This window comes from Pygocentrus nattereri, chromosome 11 (genome assembly GCF_015220715.1).
Source record: "Pygocentrus nattereri isolate fPygNat1 chromosome 11, fPygNat1.pri, whole genome shotgun sequence".
Classification (NCBI taxonomy): Eukaryota; Metazoa; Chordata; class Actinopteri; order Characiformes; family Serrasalmidae; genus Pygocentrus; species Pygocentrus nattereri.
Window position 1 is genome coordinate 20,844,465 of NC_051221.1, and position 21,911 is coordinate 20,866,375.

At 38.0% G+C, this 21,911-nt stretch overlaps 1 protein-coding gene across 18 annotated transcripts in view; it reads right to left on the bottom strand.

The window, feature by feature from the left end:
* LOC108439259 (receptor-type tyrosine-protein phosphatase eta-like) overlaps window positions 1-21,911 on the bottom strand; it is a 57,409-nt gene that overhangs the window by 6,945 nt on the left and 28,553 nt on the right. For 10 of the 18 annotated variants that reach the window (XM_037542546.1, XM_037542544.1, XM_037542545.1 and 7 more), the window contains 32 exons: window positions 17,438-17,698; window positions 17,057-17,320; window positions 16,704-16,964; window positions 16,326-16,586; window positions 15,973-16,233; window positions 15,592-15,855; window positions 15,239-15,499; window positions 14,858-15,121; window positions 14,505-14,765; window positions 14,127-14,387; window positions 13,774-14,034; window positions 13,393-13,656; window positions 13,040-13,300; window positions 12,662-12,922; window positions 12,309-12,569; window positions 11,929-12,192; window positions 11,576-11,836; window positions 11,130-11,390; window positions 10,759-11,019; window positions 10,406-10,666; window positions 10,032-10,292; window positions 8,583-8,843; window positions 6,613-6,879; window positions 5,965-6,114; window positions 5,686-5,881; window positions 5,290-5,402; window positions 4,971-5,061; window positions 1,946-1,990; window positions 1,615-1,623; window positions 1,389-1,476; window positions 962-1,052; window positions 592-665 (listed from right to left, as the gene is read on the bottom strand). In XM_037542546.1, coding sequence (XP_037398443.1) covers window positions 592-665; window positions 962-1,052; window positions 1,389-1,476; window positions 1,615-1,623; window positions 1,946-1,990; window positions 4,971-5,061; window positions 5,290-5,402; window positions 5,686-5,881; window positions 5,965-6,114; window positions 6,613-6,879; window positions 8,583-8,843; window positions 10,032-10,292; window positions 10,406-10,666; window positions 10,759-11,019; window positions 11,130-11,390; window positions 11,576-11,836; window positions 11,929-12,192; window positions 12,309-12,569; window positions 12,662-12,922; window positions 13,040-13,300; window positions 13,393-13,656; window positions 13,774-14,034; window positions 14,127-14,387; window positions 14,505-14,765; window positions 14,858-15,121; window positions 15,239-15,499; window positions 15,592-15,855; window positions 15,973-16,233; window positions 16,326-16,586; window positions 16,704-16,964; window positions 17,057-17,320; window positions 17,438-17,698 — 6,881 coding nt within the window. The remainder of the gene's footprint in view (window positions 1-591; window positions 666-961; window positions 1,053-1,388; window positions 1,477-1,614; window positions 1,624-1,945; window positions 1,991-4,970; window positions 5,062-5,289; window positions 5,403-5,685; window positions 5,882-5,964; window positions 6,115-6,612; window positions 6,880-8,582; window positions 8,844-10,031; window positions 10,293-10,405; window positions 10,667-10,758; window positions 11,020-11,129; window positions 11,391-11,575; window positions 11,837-11,928; window positions 12,193-12,308; window positions 12,570-12,661; window positions 12,923-13,039; window positions 13,301-13,392; window positions 13,657-13,773; window positions 14,035-14,126; window positions 14,388-14,504; window positions 14,766-14,857; window positions 15,122-15,238; window positions 15,500-15,591; window positions 15,856-15,972; window positions 16,234-16,325; window positions 16,587-16,703; window positions 16,965-17,056; window positions 17,321-17,437; window positions 17,699-21,911) is intronic. The other 8 variants (XM_037542542.1, XM_037542550.1, XM_037542555.1 and 5 more) reach the window with 8 other exon arrangements.

The window sequence follows — 21,911 nt, forward strand, 5'->3', positions numbered from 1 at the left end:
ACACGCATAACTTGTAGGTCCACATTGGAGATGTAAAGTTAAGGGATGATAGCTCATCTGTTGCTGCACAGAATAGTCATTTTTCTAGTCCTTCATCAGTGGTCACATGATGCTGCCCACAAGACGCTGTTGGCTGGATATGTTTGGTTGGTGAATTATTCTCAGTCCAGCAGTGATACTGAGGTGAATGTTCTACAACAGCACTCGTACCAGCGTAACACACACTAACACACCACGACCACGTCAATGTCACTGCAGTGCTGAGAGTGATCCGCTAGGACCTGCTCTGTGGTGGTCCTGTGGGGGTCCTGACCATTGAAGAACAGGATGAAAGATGGTAACAAAGCATGCAGAGAAACAGTTTTATAATTACAGTCTGTAATTATAGAACTACAAAGTGCACCTATATGGTAAGTAGTGCTGGACAATGAATGTACATGCAAGTAGGTGTTCCTAATAAAGTGTTTGATGAGTGTATATTATGTGGTCAAGACAGCAATATTAACCAACCTAGAAAGAAAACATGGGTTTAAATATGAGGAAGGTAAACCCACTACATTTTTATTTTCATGCAAGTGGATAGCAACTCACTGCAATGTAGTTTGCATTGATGTAGTCATCAAAGGGGCTGCCATGTGTTGATAATTTGACTCTTGAGGAATCATCTAAGTGAAATAAAGAATATAACTGAGATCTGCTGCAAGACAAATCATATTATAAAGAAATTATGAAAATTACCTAAAATCTTCAGATACACAAGAAACAATGGCAAAATCTCAATTTCAGCATGTTTTCATTTGTACTATCATTATTTGATTGTGTTACTATTGTTAGTACTAATACTACAACAACAACAACAACAACTACAACTACTACTACTACTACTAATAATAATAATAATAATAGTAATAGTAATGATGATGACGCCGATTGCAGGGACAAAGTATCTATGCATGCTTACAAGGTAGCACATTGTTGTAGCGATTCTTCCCCTTGTTTTCCAAAGCAAGAGCATTAACCTTGCTCTGAGCAGTTCCCACTACTTTCAGGTCCTACAGATGAAAATAAGTTCATTTATTTGTAGGAAAAGGCACAATTACCAATATCAGAGCAGTTAGATATTTGTTTCAGAGAAAAAGACTTTTAGCATAGGACAAAACTTATTGTGGACTCTTTGTGTGGAGAAAGCTTGAAAAAGAATTTTGAAACGTCTGTTTAAAATAAAGGCATTTTGGCTTGACATTGGGCTTAATACACTTTAACTATTTAAATTTTTAACAACTGTCCAAATACTTTTCATGCTCTTTTCTTGCTTGTGTTTCATTTATATGTAGGCCTAATCTTTCTTTAAATGTAAAATCATGCAGATTTTATAGCGTCTGCCACACCTCGTACTCTTCAGCAAAACCACAATTGGAATCCGCTTGCTGCTTCTTGAAATAACCCTCGTAATCCAGTACTTTCACAGGAATGCTACTGCATGGCAGAAAATAAACAGCATTGCATGGTATAACTACATCAATTACACATTAACTGTATTATTGATTAGCTAAAATCTATGAAGTTCAATGATATCTCAGTGCTAAAATGTAACTTGAGGAGAGTGTTACTTACATTTTAGTTCTGTGGAAAAAAAAAGAGTGAAAACAGAGAGCTGTTCACTTGCAGTGATAAAATAATGAATGAGCTATGAAGAAATATTTATTTTACCTAGACTAATGCAGCATTGTGAACTGTGATATTGTTACTGCTGCTTTTCAGTAAAGTAAACAATAAAATGCTAAGATAAAGCAGCTGGTTTCAGCTTCATGTGTAGTAGTTTTTACCTAAATAATGATTTTACCGGTAGTGTATATTTAGTTCTGCTGCATTACTCATGGTATTTTATACACTATGATTAAGAACACATATACAGTAAATTCATAATATATAACTAAAAACTTACCTTACGGTGGGGATAGGAATGTCTGTATCATTCTTCTTTCTTTGTCTGAGGGGAAAAGTCCATAGTCAAATGATTGCATAAAAAAGTGCAGTGATGTTCAGGAGGTCTAACTCATAATATTATTATTATTATTGTCAATAATAATAATAATAATAATAATAATAATAACTACAGGATTACTACAAAAGCTTATTCCAGGTGCAGCGAAGTAGCTTAAGGACAAATGTATTGTTTATTGTATACACAAGTCCCATAGGATTAAGAGACCTTATTCCACGAGGCCAGTTAGCTAAAGACGTTTATCTTTGTCAGTTTGGAAAGAGAATATACGCCTTGGGCTGCTGTACAATATATCATAGTGTAGGGATGCATCGACATGGGAAATACAGAAAAAACATGCTCGTAACTGATTTATTCGTGTACACATTTGCCAAAATCATCACTAAATTCACAAAATATACTGTGATAGCAGCGTGAGACCTGAGAGAGGCGCTGCTGTCGCTCTAACGCAGTGCTTCCTCTATAGCCGTTTACCGCCAGCTCAGCCAATCATATCAGACCTCGTAAGCTGTAAGCCAATCATTTCGCACCTGGGGGCGGGTCTCTGTGTTACTCGCTCTGCGAAGTGAAGTAAATCGGCGACCGTTGAAGGTGAAGACAGGAGTTGGGCTAAAACCTCACGACCATAAACACAAGACTTTATTCAGAGTAGTTACAGAGTGAAGATACCAACCTATGCGTTTGTGGCAAATTACGGTCAGTTTAGAAGTCTATCGGGTTTTTACCCCGTTGCTTGTTAATTAGTTTAACTAACTTTGGGTTTACGTGAGCCAAAAAAGAGGGCTAGGCTAACGTTAGCTAACCAGCTAACATAACTAACCTAGATGACTAACCAACTAACTTAGTTAAAGAATTAAAAAAAACTTCACTTCATAGTGAGAGTGTCGGTGAGCGACAGAGGCAGAAATAACAGCATTGACGGCTCTCTATCCTCTGTACTAATACCTCTCGGCAGTATTTGGAAACCATGACACCTCTATTTGTTATAAAGAGTTGTTTACAGTAAGTTAATGTCAGTGAAAGGATCACTCAGAGTTGATACTAATGCAATTTTAGATCCCTCAATTCCTCAGAATATTGCTGGAAATGAAGGTGGCTCTGTTGAAGGCCACCTGATTGACTTTTACCAGTTGAAATAAGATTATTAGCTGTTAAATCAAAAATCTTGTGAATATGAGTTTAATAAAAAAAAATATGTTAACACAGGAGGAGGGACAGAAGCTGATAGCGACTAACAGGACTGAAGGAGCAGATCTGCTGAAGGTTAGTGATCAAGAAGAAAGTGAGAGAGTTGTAAAAGCTTTCAGTTAAAATTGGCACTGAACTGAACTTAACTGAGAAAATGTATCTGTCACTATGAAATTCTGTGACTTACTTAACAAGCCTGCAGAGCAAAATCACACTCTTTGTGATGGCACCAACTGAGACAGAACTAATCAATGATCTATGTAATTAAATAATATATTTAGGACCTTGTCATACCTAAGAAAGGAGATAGCATTGCTTGACCTCAGGTCTGTTGCTTGACCTGTGCATGTTATAAGATGATGTATCTGGAGATCAAACCATTAAAAAATTGTTTCTAGGAGAAATTTGAAAGTTATGTCATAAGGTTGCAAAAACAACCTTATGACTTATTTAAGACATATTTGTCTTGCATATTATCTTTTTTCCTTGAGGGACATTTGTAATGTTTGTGTGGCTTTGTGTACATTAAATTAAATTATTTTTACAGTACCTTTTCATCGTACTCTATCCCTTAGAATTAAACACGCTGTTTTAGTCACTGTGTCTTTAGGAGTGCTATATGTAAATGACCTTTGTTGTGACTGGATGGTCTATTCTTCATTAAAAAAAAACAGACTGGATTGAAACACTCCTTCAGTGTGAACTGGAGGAACTAAACTGCTTTAGGCTGAATAGGTGTACGTATGTAAATAGGCTGTTTTCTGAACGTTTTTACTTCTTACTTGGCGGAGAATTAACTTAATTAGCCAGAAATGAACCCAATACCATTCGCCAAATGTGTAGTCTCATCTTCACTGAGGCTTGACTGAGCCATAAAACTGCCGCAATAAAAGGCAAAAAAAGCTACTCAGTGGTGGTGACAGTTTGGGAGTTTAGTGTAAGGAGCTAGAGAGCGAACTGCTGGTTGTGCAGCGAGTGAGTGGGGCTTGTTGACGTAGGAACAAGCTGCTCATTAAGCAGCTATAATTTGACGGAAGGACTTGCTGACATTAAAACACATTAAATGACAAGTTCACGTTCAAATTGATTAATTTCTTACTTTAATTATTTAGTTGTATAAAAGCAATAGAACACTCAAGGTCGTGTGTTATCACTATAATTATTAAAATACTATTATTTCACGATAACACACTCCCTCTCGTGTTCTATTGCTTAAATACAGTATTGAGCTGCATGTACTGGGGAGTGACCAGTACGTTTTGAAACTTAACAATCTTTATGTACTACATAAAACTCCTTTGCTTAAAAAAGTAAGTTAGATGTTTTTTTCCAAGACAAAGGCCCTATAATCCAGTAGAACATAGTCCTTATTTCTTGTGTTTGACCTTTTCAGCTGGCTAGCAGGACAGGGCTTTGGTTCCAGATTTTGTACAGATTTAATGAATTCTATCTGCAGCACACCTGAACTAATTTAATGAAGTAGTGATTGAGTCAAACCAGGTGTTGGACAATAACTTCAAACAGCACTGGGCTGCCATGAGGAGAGGTTTGGACATGGTTAATCAAAAACATGAACATACATGAAATCAGTATTATTTGTATTAATTTGGATTTATTCTAATATATTGTAAAAATAAATGCTTACTGCCCAGATAAATAGCTTTTTAAATCTAATGTTCCAGGCGCCTAAAACCCTTGCACAGTGCTGCAGGTCTCAGTCACTGCCATATGTGTGGGTGTGTATGCTTTCAGCTGAAGGATTCACATGACTGCTCACCTCTTCAGTTTGATGAAGACAATGATGACGATGATAAGGATGATGATGATGAAGAACAGAACCCCCAAAACAATGCCAACTGTGTTCAAAGCTATAAAGGTCAGAATGAAAAGTGAGTGATTTGTCAAAACACCACAGAATCTCTTAAAAACTATTTACTCATTTTCCCTGAAGCACTGAATTCTTAAGAACATCTTTATCGTTTGACAGTGTTTACAAAATTATACTTTTTCAGCTGTTTACAAATAACTTTCATGCAGTGCTGCTTCTGAGAAAGTGAGCTCTGACTACATAATAAGGATTCTAAAACATGATTTACGGTTATATATATTTATGGTGTCAGGGGCAAATGGTGTTATGCTGAAAAAAGACAGGGAGGTGTCTACAATCCCGTCGCTGATGTACAAGTACGTGAAGACAACAACTGCCACCCTGCAAAGAGAAAAAAAATCAACAATAGTATTTTATGAAAATAGTAAATGCTACTGAGTATTTGTGTATTTTTCATTTAGTCTGTTAAATTATTTTTCACTGGTTATATACATTTTAGCAATCATTAGTGTTTCTTTTTAGTTTTATTGTATTTTTGATTAGCTTTACATGTCAGAATCTTTCAGCCAGTTTCTAAAATGCACAGATCCCCCTTTTTAAATCCTGGAAATGAACTCAAATTAGCTTATCTTTTTCAAACCTTCCAAACTGTTTACTGCCTTACCTGTACTGATTAGGCACCAGAGGTGCATTTTTGTAATTCGTTCCATTGGCAAATTCATTAGTTCCGATCTCAATCTGAATCGTTTCACTCCTGGTAACTCTTTTTGCATTGAGTTTCAAAACTGTGAGATAGGTCTGGCTCGTCTTTTGTTTCCAATCGTCATAGGTATATTTCAGGTCTGCGGCGCTGGAGTTACCTGAAATAACATCCCAGAAATACTTGTAATGTCAACAATATAAGCACTTCACACCAACTGAAAAAGAACGGGAAAAACCCTACTATTGAAATTAGTTGACAGTAGAACACCATAGGCTGTAATGTCTCCATTTGTGCTATTCAGAAGACTGTCACCGAACTGAACAAATGTTCCTTTCTGATCTGAACTCAGCTTTATCCCCAAGTCTGCCGGGTTGGTTCGAACTGGTGGATCTGAAATAACAAAGAATAAAAGTGAATTTGATTAATTTCTACCATGAAACCGGCATACGACGACAGTATGCCATGACAAAACAAAAACATAAAATCAATTTAAAAAGTGACAAATCTTACACTGGTCACTTACACTTGCCATATGGCACTCCACAATCTCACAGTGTTGCAGGTATCATGCATATTTAAGCACTTTATCATAACAATAATCATTTATATGATATTGGATGAAAAAAAATCACAGATCATATATTTGGGGGGATGAAAAATTCCTTTCTAGGAGAAATTGTCTGATGACGAAATTTTGTTATGCATTCATTGCATCATGACGCACTGAGGTTTTAAAACGCCCATCAGGAAACTGGGTCGCCAAATAAAAGCTTTTTATTCAAACTCCTCATTATGAATCCTTTCATTGTTATTAATTCATGGAAAGTAAGAAGGATGGCTTTGTTGCCCACAGGCAACACAGTGCAGTAGAGGGGTTAAATCACATACCTGTGAATCCTGTTGTGCAAACAAAACTCAGTGTGCCACTCTGACCACATCCAACAGTTGTAATAGTCACATTGTAAGGGATGCCATATTGAAGATTAGAGATGGTGTGATTACATTCAAGATCGCAGGTTATTGTTTTGCTGATATAGGTGCCACTGCTAAGGTTGAATCCCTGGTTGGAGCCGTTGGGTTTCTTCCATTTTATGTTCAGCAAAGCATCTGTACGATTTGGTCCTTCACACTTGTAGGTAAAAACCGGGCTTGCATCTTGAGGGGAACAAATACGGTAATTACTACACATGTAAAAGTGCCACAACATTAATGAATAAGGACAGACATTTAACCAGAGGTGAGTAATTTAGCGCCAGAGAAAAAAATCCTCCCCAGGATTTTTTGTAACACATCCATGGCACAAATATAGCCCCAAACTGACAGGGAGAGGCATAGCACATTCTTTCCAAGCACATTTAGCCGTCCATGTATTATTTCTACGAAAAAGTACAAGGGTTTATAAAACAAGACGGGTACTTGTACAGCAGCCCTGGAGGTTTGGTGAATTTACTGCTCACACTTCAGCTCAGTAGTTAATTGCCATTTTTTCTTATATCAGAGCTGAGAAATCAGAAAACTGGACTCTCAGTTTCCCACCAATGCCCTGAAATAACAAACAATTACACTCCATAGGCTTCTGTATGGCATAGAAAGATTGCTTTTAGAAACACTTGAATACACAGCTAACTGAGTGGGACAATATTATTTAAAAGCCATGCTTTTCCCATCTAATTGTAAGACTCCTTCTGGAGTGCTGGAACCTATCCCAGCTGTCATTAGGCGAAAGGCAGGATACACCCTGGACAGGTCGCCAGTCCATCGCAGGGCAGTCTTTTTTTTTTTTTTTTGTACATCACTTCTAACCCAAGCTCTGATGCAGCTCTTTGCCCTATGGAAGCCTGTGGGAGACATTTGAGTGTTCTGAAACCTTCTTGGTGCCTGCGTCAAGTTATAAATCAAGAAAACCTGAAATACAGACTACATGTTTTATATGTAAGTTTCTTTAGAGGCAGAATGCCAAAAAAGCCTTTAGTTATTGGCTGTGCATTTCGAGGTCAGCACAGAGTCAAAGGACCATGTAGGAGGAAACAACCAATAAAAGTAAATGGCTGAAACAATTTTGCCACAATAGTGTGAACACTGCTTTAGTCAGGAAGAATAGACAATAGACAACAAAAGACATTAGAAGTGCTCAGATATCACCATTATTTGCTTTTAAGTGTTTTTAGAGTGTCATTTGTTTCTGCATAGTTGGTTAAATACTAACACAAATCAAGTAAACACAGTGCACCAACATATGCTCTCAACTTATTTACATAAGAGTTATTACTTAGTGAATTCACAAATTGTTAGCTGACTGTTGAACTGATGTAAAACACCTTTCCAGCCTAGATACCAGAATTTATCTTAGGTCCATCTTAAGCATTCAATAAGGACAATTAAACAAACAGTAACACTGAATAATCCATATAAAACATCCAGCCATTGTCTAAGTTAGTCATGTCTGGCAGCAGAGCAAGGCCACTTTAGAAAGGAGGGAAATTTGAATATAAGATACTTTGTTCGCTCATAAAACATTTTATTAATGAGGTAGCGTGGAGTATTATAACACACCCACTTTATTTAAGCTGCTTATCCTCTTGGATCCAGGCCATCACAAAGTAGACATACAGACATGTATGTGTTCACACACTAGGGTTAACCCTAGGTTAAGCCTAACCTCCTATTCACCTGACTGCATGCCTTTACACTGTGGGAGGAAACTCACGCAGACATGGGGAGAACATGCAAACTCCACACAGAAACCCTGGTCGCCCAGCCGGGGAATTGCTCTGAGATGACAGCACTACCCACTGCACATCAGAACACTGCTAAACTGTGTGAATAGAGAAATCACTCAAAATTTAAGCAAGACTTACCTGTACACGTGGAAAGGCTAGCTATGCCTCCTTCCGTAAAATTATCATCAGCAATAGCAGAGACTTTAAATGTGTAACTGACTCCAGGAGTAAGATCGGTGATGTCAGAGGATGTTAATTTAGTTGTTTTATTGAAGATTACACTGCCATACTGCCATAGCACTCTAAAGAATGCACTCTTTCCTGTTGGTGCAGTCCAGTTCAGAGATACATTTGTTGTGGAAATTTGGAAGGCAGTGAGATTTCTGATGATTTCTGGTACTGTGGGAAGAGAAGGCACATGGAAAAACATGTAAGGATATAAAAAAGACTGAAAAAAGACCTATTAGTCATTCATTTTCTGGCTAATTTATACAGAATCTTCAAATAATCACTTGTATAGTTTGAAAAACCATCTGATGTAACTTCTGTCATATTATCTGCAACAACAGCAGACTGCTTCAAGAATAGGTTCAGTGAAGTTAAAGAAAATAACTTTAGTTGGATCACTAAAAAGCAAACTGCGATTAGTCCAAAGTACACTAAAGAAAGGTCTCGCTTCTGATTAGTGTTGCACCAATACTGATACTGTATCGATATCTGCACCAATACTGGCACTTAAACGCAATATCTGTGACAGGGATATTGATAGCTATGATCAACACTACAAAGCAATACGTGATGTACACAACTCACTGCCAGTAAACCAAACAACATGTCAGTGTGGGCTTACAAGAGCAGTATTTTATGTAAAAACACGCTAACGGGAGCTGCTTACCTGGCTGGCTCAGCCAGTCTACTTTCAGTAATCACTCATCTGCTGCTGTGTTTCACTTACAGCTTTAGTTAATGTTTTGAGGGAGCAGAAGGAAAAGCATAATAGCCTTGATTTAACATAGCAGTCTGCTAGTCAGGTTTGTGTGTTCACTGGCCTTGCTGGCAGTGCACCTCCACGACATTTACAATTAAGTTGTTAAATGTGATTCTTATTATGAATTATATAATAGTAAATACTAAATACAGCTATATAAATAAATTATATATGCAATCCAACTAGTCAAGCTAAGTATGTTTTATTTGTGACATGGAACATAGATTTTACCAAAATAAAATATTTTTAATATGTAATAGTATAAATATGAGGACTTGTATGTTAGTTCCATTAGATAAAGTTAGTATTGGTATTACTACTCTCTATCGGCATGTATTTAAAGATCAGGTACGGTATCAGTATTGGTGCATCTTTGTCTCTGACGCTCTTATTATCTTCATGGCAGTGAGATTTGTGAGCTCTGTGAGACAAGGTAGCCCACAAGGACTGGAAAAACACACAAGGAATAATTCTAAACAAAACACATTCCTTTAAACAAAGAACAAAAAGATGATGCAAAATACTATGAATCCCTTTAATTCATGAATTCATAATTGATTCATTCATACCAATGGTCCATTGAAGATTACTCAACTTACTTGTGTATGGTGAACAAGTGATCACTTCACCTTCAGTTTTATTATCTGCTGCTACAGCAGATACTCTGATGTAGTAATATCCTCCAGGAATAAGATTAGTGATGTTAAAGAAAGTTTGACTGGTGGTTGTATTGGAAGTTACATTGTAATTGGTCCACTGTACTTTAAAGAAAGATCTCTGTCCTATTGGTTCAGTCCAACTGATTAACAATGAGGTTGTTGTGATTTCTGTCACAGTCAGATTCCTTATAACTTCTGGTTCTGTGAGTAAAAAGTAAGCAGAAGTAGTTTCAGATAATTACTAGACAATGAGGAAACAGCTAAATTTTAAACTACATGTGCTTTATATGAAACATTTCCCATTTATTTCTTACTTGTGTAAGTAGCAATGTATCCATAACTCCCCTCAGTGCTGTTATCTGCAGCTACTGCAAAAACTCTGAACATATACTGCACTCCAGGAGTCAGATCAGAGATGTTGATCATGGTATTTTGAGTAGTCTGATTCAGAGTCTTATTCAAACTGTCACATTGGACTCTGTAATAGGAACTTTCCCCCACTGGCTTAATCCAGCTCAGTAATACCGAAGAGGTTGTTACACCAGTGACAGTGAGGTTCTGAACAATGTGTGGTTCTATGAGTGAAAAATGTGCAAATTAGGTAAACACTGCTCAGAGATTCATTTAAACATCAAACATGGCCACAATTACAGGCTCTAAAACTTACTTGTATAGGATGAAATCCTACTTAGATTTCCTTCAGATGAATTATCTGCAGCTACAGCAGAGACTATGATGTAGTAATTCACTCCAGCCATTAGATCAGTGATATTAAAGAAATTTTGTCTGGTAGCTGCATTGGATGTTACATTGTCATTGGTCCACTGTACTTTAAAGAAAGATCTCTGTCCTACTGGTTCAGTCCAATTGATAAACAATGAGGTTGTTGTGATTTCTGTCACAGTCTGATTCCTTATAACCTCTGGTTCTGGGATTACAAAATAATGGGTTCAGAAAATGTGTTAATTCACATGAAAGAAACAACCGATGGTACATTTACATGTGCTTGATATTATACATTTCTCTGTTATTTCTTACTTGTGTAAGTAGAAATGTATCCATAACTCCCCTCAGTGCTGTTATCTGCAGATACTGCAAAAACTCTGAACATATACTGTACTCCAGGAGTCAGATCAGAGATGTTGATCATGGTATTTTGAGTAGTCTGATTCAGAGTCTTATTCAAACTGTCATATTGGACTCTGTAATAGGAACTTTCCCCCACTGGCTTAATCCAGCTCAGTAATACCGAAGAGGTTGTTACACCAATGACAGTGAGATTCTGAACAATGTGTGGTTCTATGAGTAAAAAATGTGCAAATTAGGTAAACACTGCTCAGAGATTCATCTAAACATCAAACATGGCCACAATTACAGGCTCTAAAACTTACTTGTACAGACTGCGAAACACCAACTAATCAAAGAAACAGCTGAAGGTACATTTGCATGTGGTTCATATTAAGATGTTCTTATTTATGTCTTACTTGTGTAAATAGAAATGTATCCAAAACTCCCCTCTGTGCTGTTATCTGCAGCTACTGCAAAAACTCTGAACATATACTGTACTCCAGGAGTCAGATCAGAGATGTTGATCATGGTATTTTGAGTAGTCTGATTCAGAGTCTTATTCAAACTGTCATATTGGACTCTGTAATAAGAACTTTCCCCCACTGGCTTAATCCAGCTCAGTAATACCGAAGAGGTAGTTACATTAATGACAATGAGATTTTGAACAGTGTCTGGTTCTGTGAATGAAAAAGAGCATGACTTAGGTATACGAAGCACAGAAATTAACCTGACATTAAATATTCACACAATTGCAGGCTGTGGAACTTACTTGTATAGACTGAAAAAAGACCAAACGATTTGCCTTCAGTTGAATTGTCTCCAGCAACAGCCGATACACTTAGATTATAATTTACTCCAGCAATTAGATTAGTGATGTTAAAGAAAGTTTGGCTGATAGTTGCATTGGAAGTTACATAGTTTTTGGTCCACTGTACTCTAAAGAAAAATCTCTGTCCTATTGGTTCAGTCCAACTGATAAACAATGAGGTTGTTGTGATTTCTGTCACAGTCAGATTCCTTATAACCTCTGGTTCTGTGTGTACAAAGTAAGCAGCAGCAGTTTCAGACAATTATTAGAGTTCACATGAGGAAACAGCAGAATTTAAAAGTGCACATGCTTTATATGAAACATTTCCCATTTATTCTTACTTGTGTAAGTAGCAATGTATCCATAACTCCCCTCAGTGCTGTTATCTGCAGCTACTGCAAAAACTCTGAACATATACTGCACTCCAGGAGTCAGATCAGAGATGTTGATCATGGGATTTTGAGTAGTCTGATTCAGAGTCTTATTCAAACTGTCATATTGGACTCTGTAATAGGAACTTGCCCCCACTGGCTTAATCCAGCTCAGTAATACCGAAGAGGTTGTAACATTAACGACTGTGAGATTTTGAACAGTGTCTGGTTCTGTGAGTAAAAAGTGTGCAAATTAGGTAAACACTGCTCAGAGATTCATCTAAACATCAAACACGGCCACAATTACAGGCTCTAAAACTTACTTGTATAGGATGAAATCCTAATTAAATTCCCTTCAGATGAATTATCTGCAGCTACAGCAGAGACTTTGATGTAGTAATTCACTCCAGCCATTAGATCAGTGATATTAAAGAAATTTCGGCTGGTAGTTGCATTGGATGTTACATTGTCATTGGTCCACTGTACTTTAAAGAAAGATCTCTGTCCTACTGGTTCAGTCCAATTGATAAACAATGAGGTTGTTGTGATTTCTGTCACAGTCAGATTCATTATAACCTCTGGTTCTGGGATTACAAAATAATGAGCAATGTGTTCAGAAAATGTGTTAATTCACATGAAAGAAACAACCGATGGTACATTTACATGTGCTTGATATTATACATTTCTCTGTTATTTCTTACTTGTGTAAGTAGAAATGTATCCATAACTCCCCTCAGTGCTGTTATCTGCAGCTACTGCAAAAACTCTGAACATATACTGCACTCCAGGAGTCAGATCAGAGATGTTGATCATGGTATTTTGAGTAGTCTGATTCAGAGTCTTATTCAAACTGTCACATTGGACTCTGTAATAGGAACTTTCCCCCACTGGCTTAATCCAGCTCAGTAATACCGAAGAGGTTGTTACATTAACGACAATGAGATTTTGAACAGTGTCTGGTTCTGTGAGTGAAAAAGAGCATGACTTAGGTATACGAAGCACAGAAATTAACCTGACATTAAATATTCACACAATTGCAGGCTGTGGAACTTACTTGTATAGACTGAAAAAAGACCAAACGATTTGCCTTCAGTTGAATTGTCTCCAGCAACAGCCGATACACTTAGATTATAATTTACTCCAGCAATTAGATTAGTGATATTAAAGAAAGTTTGGCTGATAGTTGCATTGGAAGTTACATAGTCTTTGGTCCACTGTACTCTAAAGAAAAATCTCTGTCCTATTGGTTCAGTCCAACTGATAAACAATGAGGTTGTTGTGATTTCTGTCACAGTCAGATTCCTTATAACCTCTGGTTCTGGGATTACAAAATAATGAGCAATGTGTTCAGAAAATGTGTTAATTCACATGAAAGAAACAACCGATGGTACATTTACATGTGCTTGATATTATACATTTCTCTGTTATTTCTTACTTGTGTAAGTAGAAATGTATCCATAACTCCCCTCAGTGCTGTTATCTGCAGATACTGCAAAAACTCTGAACATGTACTGTACTCCAGGAGTCAGATCAGAGATGTTGATCATGGTATTTTGAGTAGTCTGATTCAGAGTCTTATTCAAACTGTCATATTGGACTCTGTAATAGGAACTTTCCCCCACTGGCTTAATCCAGCTCAGTAATACCGAAGAGGTTGTTACACCAATGACAGTGAGATTCTGAACAATATGTGGTTCTATGAGTAAAAAATGTGCAAATTAGGTAAACACTGCTCAGAGATTCATCTAAACATCAAACACGGCCACAATTACAGGCTCTAAAACTTACTTGTATAGGATGAAATCCTACTTAAATTCCCTTCAGATGAATTATCTGCAGCTACAGCAGAGACTATGATGTAGTAATTCACTCCAGCCATTAGATCAGTGATATTAAAGAAATTTCGGCTGGTAGTTGCATTGGATGTTACATTGTCATTGGTCCACTGTACTTTAAAGAAAAATCTCTGTCCTATTGGTTCAGTCCAACTGATAAACAATGAGGTTGTTGTGATTTCTGTCACAGTCAGATTCCTTATAACCTCTGGTTCTGGGATTACAAAATAATGAGCAATGTGTTCAGAAAATGTGTTAATTCACATGAAAGAAACAACCGATGGTACATTTACATGTGCTTGATATTATACATTTCTCTGTTATTTCTTACTTGTGTAAGTAGAAATGTATCCATAACTCCCCTCAGTGCTGTTATCTGCAGCTACTGCAAAAACTCTAAACATATACTGTACTCCAGGAGTCAGATCAGAGATGTTGATCATGGTATTTTGAGTAGTCTGATTCAGAGTCTTATTCAAACTGTCATATTGGACTCTGTAATAGGAACTTTCCCCCACTGGCTTAATCCAGCTCAGTAATACCGAAGAGGTTGTAACATTAATGACAATGAGATTTTGAACAGTGTCTGGTTCTGTGAGTGAAAAAGAGCATCACTTAGGTATACGAAGCACAGAAATTAACCTGACATTAAATATTCACACAATTGCAGGCTGTGGAACTTACTTGTATAGATTGAAAAAATACCAAACGATTTGCCTTCAGTTGAATTATCTCCAGCAACAGCCGATACACTTAGATTATAATTTACTCCAGCAATTAGATTAGTGATGTTAAAGAAAGTTTGGCTGATAGTTGCATTGGAAGTTACATAGTCTTTGGTCCACTGTACTCTAAAGAAAAATCTCTGTCCTATTGGTTCAGTCCAACTGATAAACAATGAGGTTGTTGTGATTTCTGACACAGTCAGATTCCTTATAACCTCTGGTTCTGGGATTACAAAATAATGAGCAATGTGTTCAGAAAATGTGTTAATTCACATGAAAGAAACAACCGATGGTACATTTACATGTGCTTGATATTATACATTTCTCTGTTATTTCTTACTTGTGTAAGTAGAAATGTATCCATAAGTCCCCTCAGTGCTGTTATCTGCAGCTACTGCAAAAACTCTGAACATATACTGTACTCCAGGAGTCAGATCAGAGATGTTGATCATGGTATTTTGAGTAGTCTGATTCAGAGTCTTATTCAAACTGTCATATTGGACTCTGTAATAGGAACTTTCCCCCACTGGCTTAATCCAGCTCAATAATACCGAAGAGGTTGTTACATTAATGACAATGAGATTTTGAACAGTGTCTGGTTCTGTGAGTGAAAAAGAGCATGACTTAGGTATACGAAGCACAGAAATTAACCTGACATTAAATATTCACACAATTGCAGGCTGTGGAACTTACTTGTATAGACTGAAAAAAGACCAAACGATTTGCCTTCAGTTGAATTATCTCCAGCAACAGCCGATACACTTAGATTATAATTTACTCCAGCAATTAGATTAGTGATGTTAAAGAAAGTTTGGCTGATAGTTGCATTGGAAGTTACATAGTCTTTGGTCCACTGTACTCTAAAGAAAAATCTCTGTCCTATTGGTTCAGTCCAACTGATAAACAATGAGGTTGTTGTGATTTCTGTCACAGTCAGATTCCTTATAACCTCTGGTTCTGGGATTACAAAATAATGAGCAATGTGTTCAGAAAATGTGTTAATTCACATGAAAGAAACAACCGATGGTACATTTACATGTGCTTGATATTATACATTTCTCTGTTATTTCTTACTTGTGTAAGTAGAAATGTATCCATAACTCCCCTCAGTGCTGTTATCTGCAGCTACTGCAAAAACTCTGAACATATACTGTACTCCAGGAGTCAGATCAGAGATGTTGATCATGGTATTTTGAGTAGTCTGATTCAGAGTCTTATTCAAACTGTCATATTGGACTCTGTAATAAGAACTTTCCCCCACTGGCTTAATCCAGCTCAGTAATACCGAAGAGGTTGTTACACCAATGACAGTGAGATTCTGAACAATATGTGGTTCTATGAGTAAAAAATGTGCAAATTAGGTAAACACTGCTCAGAGATTCATCTAAACATCAAACACGGCCACAATTACAGGCTCTAAAACTTACTTGTATAGGATGAAATCCTAATTAAATTCCCTTCAGATGAATTATCTGCAGCTACAGCAGAGACTTTGATGTAGTAATTCACTCCAGCCATTAGATCAGTGATATTAAAGAAATTTCGGCTGGTAGTTGCATTGGATGTTACATTGTCATTGGTCCACTGTACTCTAAAGAAAAATCTCTGTCCTATTGGTTCAGTCCAACTGATAAACAATGAGGTTGTTGTGATTTCTGTCACAGTCAGATTCCTTATAACCTCTGGTTCTGGGATTACAAAATAATGAGCAATGTGTTCAGAAAATGTGTTAATTCACATGAAAGAAACAACCGATGGTACATTTACATGTGCTTGATATTATACATTTCTCTGTTATTTCTTACTTGTGTAAGTAGAAATGTATCCATAACTCCCCTCAGTGCTGTTATCTGCAGATACTGCAAAAACTCTGAACATATACTGTACTCCAGGAGTCAGATCAGAGATGTTGATCATGGTATTTTGAGTAGTCTGATTCAGAGTCTTATCCAAACTGTCATATTGGACTCTGTAATAAGAACTTTCCCCCACTGGCTTAATCCAGCTCAGTAATACCGAAGAGGTTGTTACATTAACGACAATGAGATTTTGAACAGTGTCTGGTTCTGTGAGTGAAAAAGAGCATGACTTAGGTATACGAAGCACAGAAATTAACCTGACATTAAATATTCACACAATTGCAGGCTGTGGAACTTACTTGTATAGACTGAAAAAAGACCAAACGATTTGCCTTCAGTTGAATTGTCTCCAGCAACAGCCGATACACTTAGATTATAATTTACTCCAGCAATTAGATTAGTGATATTAAAGAAAGTTTGGCTGATAGTTGCATTGGAAGTTACATAGTCTTTGGTCCACTGTACTCTAAAGAAAAATCTCTGTCCTATTGGTTCAGTCCAACTGATAAACAATGAGGTTGTTGTGATTTCTGTCACAGTCAGATTCCTTATAACCTCTGGTTCTGGGATTACAAAATAATGAGCAATGTGTTCAGAAAATGTGTTAATTCACATGAAAGAAACAACCGATGGTACATTTACATGTGCTTGATATTATACATTTCTCTGTTATTTCTTACTTGTGTAAGTAGAAATGTATCCATAACTCCCCTCAGTGCTGTTATCTGCAGCTACTGCAAAAACTCTGAACATATACTGTACTCCAGGAGTCAGATCAGAGATGTTGATCATGGTATTTTGAGTAGTCTGATTCAGAGTCTTATTCAAACTGTCATATTGGACTCTGTAATAGGAACTTTCCCCCACTGGCTTAATCCAGCTCAGTAATACCGAAGAGGTTGTTACACCAATGACAGTGAGATTCTGAACAATGTGTGGTTCTATGAGTAAAAAATGTGCAAATTAGGTAAACACTGCTCAGAGATTAATTTGGCCACAATTACAGGCTCTTCCCTTCAGATGAATTATCTGCAGCTACAGCAGAGACTACGATGTAGTAATTCACTCCAGCAATAAGATCAGTGATATTAAAGAAAATTTGGCTGGTGATTGCATTAGATGTTACATTGTCATTGGTCCACTGTACTTTAAAGAAAAATCTCTGTCCTATTGGTTCAGTCCAGTTGATAAACAATAAGGTTGTTGTGATTTCTGTCACAGTCAGATTCCTTATAACTTCTGGTTCTAAGTAAGTGGCAATTCATCACAAAATTACAACTGACATAGTAGAAGCACAATTATAAACCTGGATTTCTTCAAATATTTCTGTATTATGTTTTACCTGTACAAACAGGTATGTCACCAGAATTGTACTGTTTTCTTCAGTAAGTTCAACAACCTTGAATAAATCTCAAATAGATGCAAGGTTTCAAAAAATCTGAGACCACTAATGAACATGATTTTATTTTGCATTCTTTTACAAATGATATTATCTGCACAGCAATTTGGATGAAATGAGACTTTTTAAATATTTACAGAAATTTCAGTATTTCCTAGTATTTGATATTTCCCTCTTTCGTTTTAATGATTGTGTGCACTCGAGCTGGCATAGACTGTATTAGTTTGTGCAAAAGCCTGTGATGAGTTGATCAAATCTACCTGAGAGTCGTCTGACCATGAGCTTCAATAGAAAAAAATGACCTTTTTGTCTTACTATGGTCAGTTATTTCAATTTGAATAATAACCTTTAATCATATTCTTCTTCTTCTTTCGGCTGCTCCCTTTAGGGGTCGCCACAGCGGATCATCTGCCTCCATCTTGCCCTATCCACTGCCTCCTCTACTTTCACACCAACCATCTCCATGTCCACCTTCACTACATCCATAAACCTTCTCTGAGGTCTGCCTCTTCTCCTTCTACCCGGCAGCTCCATCTCCAACATTCTTTGACCAATATATCCACTATTCCTCCTCAACACATGTCCAAACCATCTCAACCTGGCCTCTCTGGCTTTATCTCCAAACTGCTCCACCTTCACTGTCCCTCTGATCTGCTCATTTCTAATCTTGTCCATCCTTGTCTCTCCCAACGAAAATCTCAGCATCTTCATCTCCGCCACCTCCAGCTCAGCCTCCTGTCTTTTAGACAGAGCCACAGTCTCCAAACCATACATCATAGCAAGACACACTACTGTCTTGTAAACCTTCCCTTTCACTCTTGCTGCTATCCTTCTGTCACACATCAGCCCTGACATCCGTCTCCACCCACTCCATCCTGCCTGCACCCTCTTCCTCACCTCTTTTCTACACTGTCCATTCCTCTGGATGGTTGACCCAAGATATTTGAAGTCATCCACCTTTACGACCTCTACTCCTTGCATCTTCACCTTTCCACCTGCATCCCTCTCATTCACACACATGTATTCCGTCTTGTCTCTATTGACCTTCATTCCTCTCCTCTCCAGTGCAAACTTCCACCTCGCCATTCCTCTTTCTCTTCTCTTCCACCTCCTCTCTACACTCACCACAGATTACAATGTCATCTGCAAACATCATGGTCCATGGAGCCTCTTGCCTGACCTCATCTGTCAACCTTTCCATCACCATTGCAAACAAGAAGGGCCTCAAATCTGATCCCTGATGTAACCCTACTTTCACCTTGAAACCATTTGTCACTCCAACTGCACACCTCACCACTGTCTCACTATCCTCATACATGTCCTGCACCACCCTAACATACATTTCAGCTACACCTGACTTCCTCATACAGTACCACAATTCCTCTCTTGGCACCCAATCATATGCCTTCTCTAGATCCACAAAGACACAATGTAGCTCCTTCTGACCTACACTCTCAATGCAAAAATTGCATCTGTGGTACTCTTTCTGGGCATGAGACCAAGCTGCTGCTCACTGATCTGAACCTCTTGCCTTGCTTCAACAACTCTTTCCCATACCTTCATGGTTTGGCTAATCAACTTTATACCTCTGTTGTTACTGCAGCTCTGCACATCACCCTTGTTCTTAAAAATGGGGACCAGTACACTACTTCTCCACTCATCAGGCATCCTTTCACTCTCCAGTTGTTAAACAACCTGGTTAAAAAGTCCACTGCCTTCTCTCCTAAACATCTTCATACCTCCACAGGTATGTCACCTGGACCAACTGCCTTTCCATTCTTCATCCTTTTTAAAGCTGCTCGCACTTCCACCTTACTAATTCTCTGCACTTCCTGATCCACTATCTCTCCCCCCGTTGTCCTCCTCTCTCTCTCGTTTTCCTCATTCATTAGTTCTTCAAAGTACTTCCATCTACTCAACACTCTCTGTTCACTCACTAGTACATTTCCCTCTCTATCCTTTATCAGCCTAACCTGCTGTACATCCTTTCCAGCTCTATCTCTCTGTTTAGCCAAATGATACAAGTCCTTTACTCCTTCTTTACTGTCCAACCTCTCATACAGCTCATCATAGGCCTGAGCCTTTGCCTTTGCCACCATTCTTTTCGCTATGCGACTAGCCTCACAGTACTCCTGCCTACTTCCTTCATTCTCTGGTTATCCCACTTTTTCTTAGCTGCCATCTTCTTCTGAATACTCTCCTGGACTTCCTCATTCCACCACCAACTTTCCTTGTCTTCTTTCCTCTGACCAGACGAAACACCCAACACATTCTTGCCAGTTTCTCTCACCACCTTAGCCTTGGTTTCCAGTCCTCAGGTAGCTCCTCACTGCCCCCAAGGGCCTGTTGCAATTTTTCCCTAAACTGCCTGCAACCATCCTCCTCCTTCAGCTTCCACCAACTAATCTTTGGTTCTGTCTTCACTCTCTTCCTCTTCTTTGTTTCTAATCTCATTCTACAGACAACCACCCTATGCTGCCTTGCTACACTTTCCCCTGGTACCACTTTACAATCTCCTTTAGGTGGCATCTCCTGCTAAGGATATAATCCACCTGTGTGCACCTCCCTCCACTCTTGTATGTCACCCTGTGTTCTTCCCTCTTCTGAAAATACGTGTTCACCACAGCCATTTCCATTCTCTTTGCAAAATCTACAACCATCTGACCTTCTGCATTTCTATCTTTCACACCATACATACCCAGCACCTCTTCATCCCCTCTGTTCCCTTTACCAACATGTCCATTGAAGTCTGCAGCAATCACTAATCTCTCCTCTCTAGGGACGCCATCTACCACTTCATCCATCTTACTCCAAAATTCCTCTTTCTCCTCTAACTGACAACCAACCTGTGGTGCATATGAACTGACCACATTCAAAATTACACCATCAACCTCCAACTTCAGGCTCATGATCCTGTCTGACACTCTCTTTACATCCAGAACACTTTTCACAAGCTGTTCCTTTAGGATTATCCCTACTCCATTTCTCTTCCTCTCTACACCATGAGAGAACAGTTTGAATCCACCTCCAATGTTCCCTGCCTTGCTTCCTTTCCATCTGGTCTCCTGGACACACAGAATATCTACCTTCCTTCTCTCCATCATGTCTGCAAGCTCTCTGCCTTTACCAGTCATTGTCCCTATGTTCAGAGTCCCTACTCTAACCTCCACACTCCTGCCTTTCCTTCTCTCTCTCGCTGCCTTCTAACCCGCCTTCCTCCTCTCCTCTTTGATGGTCTTCGACCTACAGTAGTCCAATTTCCACCGGCACCCTGCTGGTCAACAGCACCGTAGGCGGTCGTTTTTAACACCGTAATAACCTTTAATCATATAATTTATTTAATAAATTATCATTTAATAAAAATTTCACAATCAAAAAGTTTCTGTTATTTATTTTCAGATTGCAAGGGTTCAGTGGTGGTCCCAAAGTTTCATCACACACTTCTATAACCTAAAAATAGCTCAAGCAGTTTGCAATGAAGTCTCTGTATTTACTGAAAAATGAGTGTTAGTATGTAATAATCCTGGGATTTTAAGGAGTTATACTAAGAATTGATTTGAGTGACTATACACTGTAAAGACGAAAAACTAAACAAAAATCACATGGAACATGAAAGAGAAGGAAATAATGATAACTGCCATGTTATCAGCAAATTATCGCAATATTGGATAATTATGGGCATAGTAGCCCAAGGCTACTAAGCACTTATGCTTTTGCTTAAAAAGCTTAAAGTTTATGCTTAAAAGCTGTTCTGA